Genomic DNA, 12406 nt, shown 5'->3' on the forward strand with positions numbered 1-12406 from the left:
TTTTTTTTTTTTTGCTTTCTAATATTAAATTTTAATTTTCTATGCATTGCAACTAAAACACAAACTACGAAAGACACCAAAAACGCAAAACACTAAATGCGCGTCAAGTGTTGTGAAATATTTTAAAACTTCTTATAAGCAATAAAGCCAATAGCTAAATGTTTTATTAATTGGCAAGTGTAAAAGAAACCAAAAAATATGCATAAATGTTAATAAAAATCTAACTTTGTTTTTCAAAAACAATTTTTTGATCAAATAATTTCAATTTAAAAGAAAATTTTTGGGGCATATGAATTTATAAAATAACGTGAAATATTATTTTTAAGTATTCTAGGCACACATACACACATACGTACATACGCTAGTAAAACACCTGTAAATAAATCATAAATGAACAAATACGCTAAAGAAAAAATTACAACAATTTATATGTAAGCAGTAATTAACATTATCAACAACGAATAAGATTCGCCGCCAAACAATTACGTAACATATTTTTGCTGCTCAAACGCTTGACAATACACACATGCGAGTAATTTGCTAACAACAACTATTATATGCATTATATGTATATTATATATATATATATATATTATATACACCTTTCAATCAAAATCTAGTTAGCATTAAGTTACACACCGGCACAATTACTGTCCTATGTAAAACTTGTAATATATATATATATAAATATATGCACAGTAATTAAATTAAATGATATATATGTATACATATGTATGTATATGTATATATTATCTTTTTTTTAATTTTAATTTTAATTTTATTTCTTTTATCTGTTTAGACGCTATTTGTAATCAAAAACTTAGTAACCTTTATATTATATACATATGTATATCAGTATGTTATAGTTGTAGACATAGCTACTCCACACACTGTGTTTATATTAAATGGAATTTTTTTAATACACTTTACTTCCAAACAATTTCAAATATTTTATTGTTAAATTTACTTTATTTGAATTTATATTAAATAGAAATTTATTTTTAAGCGCTTACATGGAAATTGTATGAGCCAAGAAATGATGAAATATATATAAACATTAATGCATAAACATGTAAAAAACTATTATATATTTTATATACATACTTAAAGAAATTTACGGACAGCACTTTTGTTTAACTCAAAGCGTCAAATATGGCGTCACACTTCACAAACTTTTTTGTACTTACTATTGCTCACAAAAAAAAAGCGAAAACTAAATTACAAAAAAACAAAATAACTGTTATTGCTATTTGCTAATTGCTTTATTTAAATAATTAGTTTTATTACAAGCAAATACTGTTATTTTAAATATTATTGTGTTTTGTACAATACCTTTAAATCACATTTTTGTAGTTGTTGTTTAATTTTTATTACCTTTCGCTTTTTTAATTTAATTTTCTTTAATTTAATAACTTTTATTTCGTTTACTTTAAAATAGGTACCTTTGTTAGCTTCTACAGTATTTCCATAATTTAACTATCATGTTCAATTCTGCTAATTAATCACTACCTCTACATATGATATATAACAACAATATAAACATATAAATAGTAACAAATATAGTAGCAAATATTTTCCACTATCTTTTACTATTTTTCTTTTATTAAAAATGTAAATACTTTCAAAATAAAGGCATAACACTTTGGTAGCGCTGTTGCGAGTGCTTACTATTGCCTCAATTAATCAAAAAAAAATACATCATTTAATATAATTATCAACACAATTAATGAATTTCACGCCTCACTCTATAGACACTACGCTGCACTTTGTTATTAAAATAATTATAAAATGATCGCGCTGTCGGTTTAGTCACTGCGACGGTTTATTTTCTTATAAACTTTATATAATTAACACGCGATTTTAAGTGTTTCAGACGATAACTTAATTGAGCCAATTAGTTCTTTGTTTACACTGAATAGCGAGAAAAAACACTTATAGACTCAATTAGCTGTCTTACTGAAGCGCCTATTTTAATTTAAGGCTTAGGAGCGTTTTAGACAGCTCCTTTATTGAGTCAATAAACTCTAAGCATTACTTGACTCAATTAAGCGGCTCAAGTAAGTGACTTTCTGAAGCGAATTAAAATAGTTTAAGGCTTAAGAGCGTTTCAGACAGCAACTTAATTAAGTCAATTAGCTAATTTTTTATATTCAAAATTTTAATTTTGGAAAAGCATCACTAATTGACTTAATTAAGTGACTTCCTGTAGCTCCGATTATATACTAATACTCTTCTCAATTTCTTTTACTGGAATGCTTGTGGGAGCAATTGTGTAGCTCAATTTAAGCAATTTATTATTTTTTCATAACTCCCCTTAACTATTTTCATCACAGCTGCTACACACCACCCTGTTTCTCTTTCTCTCTCTGATACCCTGCTTTTCATCTCTCACAGATACACTGCTTTTTCTTTCTCTCTCTGCGACACTGATTTTTCTTTCTCTCTCTGAGACACTGATTTCTTTCTCTGATTGACTGATTTCTCTCCCTGATTGCTCTCTCTCTCTCCCCCTGATTGCTCTCTATCTCTCTCCCTGATTGCTCTCTCTCTCTCTCCCTGATTGCTCTCTCTCTCTCTCCCTGATTGCTCTCTCTCTCTCTCCCTGATTGCTCTCTCTCTAATTTTTTAGGACACTAACTACTCTGTAACCCTGACTACTCTCTTCCTCTCTTATAGTTATCCACTAATACTTCAGTATGGCTTCAAGCATATCGTATTTCTGTAAATCTAAAATATTGCCAATCATACGCCTTTTAAATATGGGTAAAGTGCGCTCAGTCAAAATATCCAGTTCATCGACCAACTCGGCGGCGCTTTGACTTTTTGTGGACATTGTTTTGTGGTGATTGCTCTTTTGTCGCTGCTGCGCCACTGCACTTTGTACTCCTCTTCCGTCATCGTTTGCTTCATCTGTGTCTGAACAATCCGATGAGGACGATGACGACGACGAAGAGAGTTCTTGTATGGCTTCGGAGACTTTATCCAAATCGGGTAATTCACTCGCATTCGATACGAAGAATGGTACCGCAAACGCGGACATGCAATAACCATAGACGCCGAATTGTCGTAATTGCTGGCGGAATATTGCTTCGGGATATAGGATAGCGGGGTCCAATTCGTATTCGCGTATGAACTGTGCCAATGTGTCGTAATAGATTTGCATGAATTCATTGAAATGCGCATCGCGTAACGGTTTCTCTGTGCAGGCGTAAAGATAGTGTACCAGATCCAAGATTGGCGGTGAGTAGCGCGAAATTTGAAAGTCAATCAGTTTGGCCTTGATGGCGGTGTTGCGCTGCTTGTTGCTGGACTGCAATAATATGGTGTTGAATGAAATTTGCATGTATCATAAATAATTTTTTTTTGGTTTTTGTTTGGGAAACTTACGCTCTTATACTATATTAGCACTCTCTTTGTTCTGGTGAATATATTTTTGTAAAGTATTTTTAGTGTTAAACTCAAGTTAATTGAACATTTCGAAGTTAAACGTTAAACACTACTTACAAACACCGCGTTTAACATCCAACTAGTTATCAAAATATATTTAAGGGTTTGTTACACATTACAATGAAAACGTTTAACAATTTAACGCAAACATTAAACTCGAGTTTATTCACAGACACATAATTTAACTTCTGAACAGTTTTTTGAATCTAAAAAAATCCAACGTGTCACGTTTCCCAAACTCTGCCTTCGCACACAAGAGGTCAACTTACATCGAATTTATAGAGTATGTTGTTATTCCAGAAATCGCCGTGACATATAACCGAGTAGGGCCCATATTCCGCGCCATTTACCGCATTCATACAAATTCCTTGAAAATTATCCTCAATTTTATGCAGCGCCAGCAGCACCTCACGCATTTGTGGCGTATCCTCGCCGCTCAACTTCAAGTCCGCCTCTAGCAAGTGACGCGTGCGTCGCACATATTTCTTGCCAAACTCTACGGACACCTCCTCCATATCCGCCGTAAAAAGATTATCATCCATTTGCGCGACTAACGCGGCAAATCGCGTTGGCTGACGCGCTTGCAATACAAACGACATTGCATGCAACTGCGCGAGCGCACGAAAAGCGCACACCACCAAATCATATGTGGGTAGGTTAGTGCGTGAGTTGATTGCAAAAGCTACAGCGGTTAAATCCTCAAAAATTATAAACTCAGCGTCGTTCTTCAGCGTTGCGTACAACATTTGCGGCGCGGCACTGAACGGTGCGCGTGCTACCGCTTCCGCATGTGGCGCATGCAGCGCGGCAAACTCACTAAACACATTTGCATACATAAACACTTCACGCGTGTACATGTCCTTGACGCGCATATGCGCGCGGCGCGCTGGGCTTGTAGGCGCGATCTTCAATATCGTATGCAGCGTTTGCAGCGCCGCTGACTTTGTTGGCGCGCTTGTAGGCGTTAAACGCACCTTCAGCACGGAGCCATAGGAATTCTCACCAGGTCCGCCTATGGCTTGCACAGCTAATTCGAAATCGTCGATCGCATATCGTTTGGCTAACTCACGGTAAGCGTCTAAAACTTGCGGTGAAAGTGTTTCATTTTGTTGTTCCGGCGACGCGGCGTCGGTAGGCACACTTTTTATCACAATATTTTGTTTTGCTTTGCTCTCCAACATGCTTGAAGTGTTTACAAATGAATTACGAAAACAAATAAAGCAACACACCCACACAAACTTGTGATTTCGCGCGCACTGTTTCACTACGCGCTTATGCAAAAGTAAGTAAGTTTTAAATTTTTGTTTTGTTATTGGCGGCGCGCGCTTACGCTGTTTGCTCTTCCGCGTCGTGTGTGTCCAATTGACTGACTGATTCCGCCAACTAGACGTCCGCAAGCTTTTATAGCAATCGGTGAGCACTTGTGGGCGCGCGCTCTACGTTCTATAGGTTGTCAAGTGTACGCCGGCTATTTGCTCCGCTGCTCTCTGTTGCACTCAATAGCACTCGCGCATTATAACGGTGACATTCACGTGCTTTTAGCGGCGGAAATCGTTTTTACTTTGCTAATATCACGGCTGTTATAGTTGTTGTTGTCGCTTCCCCCGATCGTTAGGGTAGCTAGCTGTTGCATTCGCTTGAGTGCATTCAAGCCGCTTCGTTTTTTTTTGCTGTTTTCGGTTGCGCGCTGCGAGATATTGCACCCGGTTTAATAGCAAAAACAAAAACTTTTGTAAACTAACGATCACTACAACACAAGTCAATGAACCCGATCGCCAAATGTAGAATGCAATAACAAAAGAAAAAGTAGTGAGCTTTTACTTAGCGAATTATTGTCTATGATTAGATCGCTATTTTCTGCATTCATACACCGATATGTTTATACTTATAGGTTCAAGGCTGTTCAAGTGAGCGCCGATAAGTAAATAGTTTGAGTGGTGAGTTTTAAAGGTTCATTAACCGAATTGATTAGTAAGCTATTGGGTAAGTAGTTAGTATTAGTGTTAATATATTACATTTCTTGTAACTATTTTAATTCTAGTTATTTAACTATTTTATTAAATATTGCCACATAAGTGTTTAACATCGCTATTAGTCGCGATTATGGCAATTAAATTATCAAATATATGAACATAACCTCACTTGTGTAATCTCAAAACTCAAAAACGCTTTAAAATAAAATCTAAATAGCCTTTTCAGGGAACAGTGAGACAACAAGGCGATGTAAGCTTAGTATGTGACAGGCTGTAGGCTTTATAAAGCTGAAATCTTCCTTCTAAAAATTTTCAGTAACTTTACCATACCTTTATAACAGTTACTGTTTGAGAATTTGGTCGGAAGTTGTCTTGAGAGTCGGCTGATTGTCAAGTAATTAATATATATACTCCTTTATTTACCACTTCCATTTTTTTAGCTTTGACTTTTCAATACTTAAGAGTTCTGATGACCTGAGCTCTTTAGCGTACAATTAAATAATACTTTGTTGCTGATTGTCATTCAATACTTTGTCAACTAACGAAACGTTGTCCGTTGACATCATTGTAGCCGTCTTCACCTCAAAAACTTGTACCACGTAGAGTTTTACACAATTCTTTAATGCTTATGACTTGAATTAAACTCTTCATATTTAGGTTAAAAAGAACATAAACATGTCTTTGAAAGATAAGTAGTCAACACAATCAACTACTATGGCTACCAAAATCAGCTCAGATCACAACTTCGAGGAATTCGAAAGTTGGGTTACGCGACAAATTTATGAAGAATGTGAATCAGGTTTGAAAAATGTCGCTTCATCAACTAACATCACACTATAGTAAGTAGCTTATGCTATATTTAAGTCACGGGAATCGGAATTCTGTAATCATTCTTTAAAATCTTAAACCGAGCTTATCTCTGGAGGTTATGTTAACATTTCCACTGGTGATGCTGTTTTAGATTTTAAGTCTGAAACTCGAAACTTCAGAATACTACTCACAAAATGTACTTGAGCGGCAATGAAATGCCAGCAAAAATCGATTTTTGATAGGCGAAAAAAACCAAATTTTAAAGACAATATCTATAAATATACACTTAAAATTTTAAAACAATGTTACCATAGTTTTTTTTTTTAATTCCCAAAAATCGCCTTTTTTATGGTTATACACTAGGTGTGCCTTAGCACTTAGCATCTGCTAAGTTCAATCAAATTTTTTTCGCCGTGTATAATAGATAGTTTTGCCCCAAAAATTACATTTCAGCTTACATATTAAAAATATATGTATGTATGTGAAAACAAATGCGACGCAAAATCTATTAACAATTTTAATGCGGAATTGAGCAATTTGCCAATGCAATAAATATTACTTACAAATGCTTGCTATACGAACAGGCACTATAAGTTTTTGTCTGTGCAAGTGCAAACATGTTTTATTGCTGTGCGGACGGAAAGAATCCCCCAATAGATAAACGCACACACATATTTGCAAATTTATCAATGCACTTATGTGTGTTTGTGTGCGTGTGCTCACGGCTACTAAACAATGCATTCATAGTGAATTCGCGGTCAATGTTCTGGCTGAAGGCCGTTTCTAACGCCAAATCGAGCGGTCAACGCACACACCGCTGAATAGAATGCATTATGCACATAAATGTCTGTTTACATACACACATACATATGTACACTCGCTGTTTAGTAATCGGCCAATAGTTGTAAAGTGCATGCGGTGCAAAAGCTTTTTAGACACATACATACACACATTTCTTGATATAGTATGTAAAAAGCATGCACTTGGAACAACTTAATGTAAAGGTAATACAAAAGAACAAGGGAAGTTGGTTGTCGGCCGTTGTTTGCCTACACCACTGTCACGGCAACTGCACTTACGAATGCGCTTGCCGTTTGTATACGGATATGACTGCATTTAGCGCAGCTTATATATGATACATGGTAGAGTACTTATATAAATTTATTTATTTAATTATGTACTTACACATATGCAGACAGACATATTTAGAAGTATATTTATATATATAAATTCAACTCCTCTCCAACATCGGGACATCCCTATGGCTTGGACAATAATTCAAGGCAAATAAAAACGTACACTTTGTATGGCAGCAATATCTTGTAGTGGTCCGATATTGCCGGTTCCGATATATATATTTGGGATAAATGACCCTTTTGTTTATATTTTATAGGGTCAATGACCCTTTTGTTTACATTTTGCCGAGGTTTACATTTTACCAAGTCAACAACCATTGTTTGCAGCCAATACCCAGCTTCCCTTGAGGTCACCTCATGACTTTTAAATCACATGACATCGAAACGCGTGAGTCACCTAAGCACTGGTCAGGCACCGTGCTGCTTTACTTATATAGAGCCAGCTGCCAGCCAGCTTACCTTGAGGTCACCTCATGACTTTTAAATTATATCACATCGAGACGCATGAGTCACCTAAGCACTGGTCAGGCACCGTGCTGCTTTACTTATATAGAGCCAGCTGCCAGCCAGTTTCCCCTGAAGTCACCTCAAGAATTTTAAATCACATGACATCGAGGCGCGTGAGTCACCTAAGCACTGGCCAGGCACGGTGCTTCATTACTTATATAGAGACAGCTGGCAGCCAGCTTCCCCTGAAGTCACCTCATGACTTTTAAACCACATCACATTGTGGCATGAGAGTTATTTAAGCACTGACCAGGCACGGTGCGTGTTTTATTTATATACGGTGCTTGCTTCTAATATATGTCAGCTGCCAACTTGCTATATTGTTCAGTTCGGACCACTATATCATACAGCTGTCATACAAACTGCCCTATCAAAATGATGTAGAAGAAGACGTCAAGATGTAGAAATTTGACATTGTCTACCTCTGCTGCTGTTAGCATATATTTTTCAATATGTATTGTATATAGTCTCTTGAGAAAACTGTCGGTTTAGCAATGTGGATGGATTATTATTAAAAATTGTACTGTGAGTTCTTAAAATACTCTTAAACTTAAAAATATAAAGTATTTTATTTTAATATTCAAAATTTTTGGCTGTCACACTAGGTGTGCGCCTTAAGAAACAAACGTCAAACTTCTGAGTGTATTTCTGAGTTAAAAAAATTGTCTCTTTATATCAAACAGCCGTTTGGACTGTTCGTAGCCTTCATTTTGTTAACCCTCGATTGAAACGCGAAAACATTGCAATGTGCGACCAAGGCAACAAATATTATATTGTAGGTAGTTTCAGCCAAAGTGCAAGTTCACCGACACACCAAAGCCACACAACAAAATGCCAGCTCAGCCATTTTAATTATGCAATTCACTGCAGTTGAAGTGTTTTCCACGCTAAACAGAATTTCGTAAAAACAAAAATAGTTGAAATAAATGAATGCGACTGTAAATTCAGAAATGTTATCACACCAAAGCCGCTTGATAATGCATGAGTGCGAGTCTATAAATGTTTGTGTGTTTATATGTACAATATGTGTGTACGTATATACAAGTAGTATGTATGTTAATGAGAGTAGTGATTGTAGCGTAAAATGTTTATCTCACTTGCGAATAAAAATGCGATGATAACAACTCTTCAACCTCAATTTACCGAATACTACGAAAATTTGTGTATAACACGAAACACCGTTACAGGCACAAGATCATTTTTAGTAAACAAATAAATGTTATAAATATTTGACATCAAGGGCGGTTATTGGCTTTGTTGCAGTAGTATTTGGCATTCTGTATACAATTGTGTAAATATAATAGGACGCTGCATGCTAATTGCATTGATGATTAGCTTCCGCATGTGTTTAGAAAATGTCTAGATTTATTTATATATATTAAATATATTTCAAAATTTCATTAGGTTAATACGAAAATACGAAAAATTTAAATCTTAAAATTTTCAATTTAGTTTTTTTAGAATTTTTGAAAACAAAAACCGTTGTTGTTGTTGTAGTAACAATTATCTAGTCGACAAACAGTCTTTATGTGAGCAAAACAGGAGAACAGCAAAGAAACCCGAAATAATTTTGCAACAAAAATCATCAACTCAGAACTTACTAAATTTTTTTGTCATCCCCCTTCCATCCACTTTCCCTTCACTCAAAATTCTTAAAATCCTAAAACAAACTCCATTTATCGAAAATAAAGCTAGTCTTTACTTTGATCTTTTTCTGGTAGCACCACTAGGTATAAATCAAAAATGTTCAAGCCTGTTGGCTTGCGAGCAATTGGATTGTCATAGAGACCATACATAGACATGTTACTTTGACGGTAGGTGACTGCGTTACCTTTCGGAAAACCATTTGCTTTGATTTTTTATATAAACTGAGAAAGGTTCCGAGATTTTTCTGTTATTTGTGATACTATATCCTTTTTTTTATCAAGCGAGTGGGGTGAAGTGCATGTTTTCAGCCGATTTTAAAAGATTTTGAAATTGATTCATTTCAAAAATTATCTTGCTTTGAAATTGACTGCGGTGGGAGTTAGCGAAGCAAGTTTTAAAGTTTATTTTGTAGTTCTCCTAGTGCAGTGTTCGACTGGTAGTCAGCCGCTTTTTTTTTTACAAAGAATTTGCAAAATCCTAAAATAAAGCCCACAATAAATTGGCACACCCTCATATAAGTCTTTACATACCTATGTTAGTATAGACGATCGCGATGCATGGCTGTACTGCGTATTACTCATACGTCACGGTGTTCGATTTCATTTATAGGTGGCCGCTTAGTTGATACGCTTGATAAACGTAAATTTGACTTGAAATACGTTGAATTAGGTCAGTGTGTATGTCAGTATGGTATGCAATACATACTTTCTCGTATTTGCGTAACTTTTGTAAATAATTTAATCCGCTAGTGAAATTTCTATATGAAAGGATTCGACAACGCAATGCCCTACATTTTCTCTAGCAAATATTTAGAGCTACTGCGGATGTTCGCTAGTTGAGTGAAAAGATAACCTATTTGTTTGTATGTTCAAAATTATTTAAAAGTAGTATTAAAGTAAAAAGAAAATGCTTTTGGAACTGATGCCAGGCAGTGTTTGCAAGATTTTATATATAAATATATGGTATGTTACGTATTTTAATGGTTTGACTTACCAGCTACTTTAATGTATAATGAGTTATTTATGTGTTCATTGCTGTAAAAAAATATATAAAATTAAAAATATTCGTAATATTAATATACATTAAATAAACATGAAACTAATTTAAAATATTTGTTATGCAACAAATAATATTCCAGCATCAATACTCTTGAATAACATTATAATACCAGCTCAAGATTCTTGTCTTCGTATTTGAGAAAAACAAAAAGAAATGAAAGCTTAACAAAATAAAATGACGAAACACCCAAAAAATCCTCTTTTTAGTCTATAGATCTGCATTTTTATCTCTTATTTTCAATTGGTGACCCTACAAGCTGGGAAGTTTTAGTAAAAACAGATCAATTAGTGGATTTAGTACGGAAAGTTAAAATAATTTACTTTTTCTAAGGTGAAGAAAGTTATGTTTGATGGTTAAGAACGCTTATGATAGGTGGCGACGTTACGCTGTTCTCACGTACAGTGATTTAAGTGGCTATATTCATTTGCAAATTTCAAAAAATCGATTTATTTGCTTATATGTATATCGCATGTATATTTAAAAATATTTTACAAAAATTTTAAGTTGATCTGGAAAATAGTTTCGGAGATACTAGCGTATAAGCAAAAACATTTTAATTCAGTGTAATCAGCTCACAAAACTTTACACACGTTTTTTCTCGAAACGCTGTTTTCATAGCCGGTTTTGAAAATTTCCACCAAACGGCTGGACTGATCGACCAGAAGCTTTTACACGACCTTCTTAGATATATTTGTAAAATAGCGATCGAATAATAAGATTTTCGATAAAAGTTCGATATTTAAGCCACTTGAAGTGTAAATTTTTTCATAAAAAACTACTTTTTTTTTTGCGAAGCCGCCATTTTGACAAAAATAAAAATTTTTACGATCATTACCTATATTTACCTATAGTAATATTAATTTTTTTCTTTGATTAGGGGTTTGTGATAATTTAAAGTAGAAAAATCTTTCACAGCCTTTTTCAGAAATCCTCCTGGTGAACGACAACGGTATCAAGGCAAAAAAAAATTTGTCAAAATGAATCGGCGATTATTGAATTACATTAAATTTCTTCAAAGTACATTATTGTTATTTATTTATTACAATCCTCCAAACAATATTAAAAAACGCTTTTTTTATTTTTATTAAAACTGATTCTGAGTGTGTTTCATAAAGTATAAAATTTTAGAAAGGTAGTATTAGAATAGATCATTTTCAAAATTAATTTTCTTTCGGATAGGTTTCGTGGCTGATCTCCGCGATAGATCGGATGATCTTATTAGTTCTAGAACTGTTTGTACTGTCTTTTTTGGAGAAATGTTTCCGTAGTTTTATAATTTTTTATTGGTATTCGATGAGTTTTTTTTTGAATTTTTAAATGGAAACTAGATTTGAAAACTGGACTGGAGGTATTTTATTGGTATTTAAATAGAGAGAGAGAGAGAAACTAGAGAGAGAAAAAAATTAGACAAAGAGAGAGAGGTAGAGAGAGAAAAAAGAGTGAGAGAGAGAGAAAAAAGAGTGAGAGAGAGAAAAAAGAGCGAGAGAGAGAGAAAAAAAGATAGAGACAAAAGAGAGACAAAGAGCTAAATTGGATTTATTGTACTTAAACTCAACCTGCGTACGAGTTATATATAATACGCAATACCAGCATCGTATATAAATGTAGCCTACCATAAACTCACTTTAACAATGAGCCGCAAAATAGGGTTACACTTTTTTAACTCTAAATCATAACTATGATTTCAAACTTACCTCTTAAATATTAAGCTAAACCTCAAAACCATCGGCCAACTTTTAAAAACCGTTTCTAGCCACGAACTAGGTTGAGCACCTATAAAGTCGTTATACAAAGTAGGCTGATATAGTGAAATCAAAAAAAAATATT

The 12406-nt window shown here is 34.4% G+C and overlaps 1 protein-coding gene across 1 annotated transcript; it reads right to left on the reverse strand.

Moving 5' to 3' along the window:
- LOC106618036 (uncharacterized) lies at window positions 1-4829 on the reverse strand. Its single transcript, XM_036358078.2, has 2 exons — window positions 3717-4829; window positions 1-3310 (listed from the first exon to the last, which is right to left on the reverse strand). Exons 1-2 carry the CDS (start codon window positions 4626-4628, stop codon window positions 2684-2686), a joined length of 1539 nt encoding a protein of 512 aa, XP_036213971.2. The 5' UTR covers window positions 4629-4829; the 3' UTR covers window positions 1-2683.
- Between the last annotated feature and the right edge of the window lie 7577 nt (window positions 4830-12406).

Source organism: Bactrocera oleae, chromosome 6, assembly GCF_042242935.1.
Source record: "Bactrocera oleae isolate idBacOlea1 chromosome 6, idBacOlea1, whole genome shotgun sequence".
NCBI lineage: Eukaryota > Metazoa > Arthropoda > Insecta > Diptera > Tephritidae > Bactrocera > Bactrocera oleae.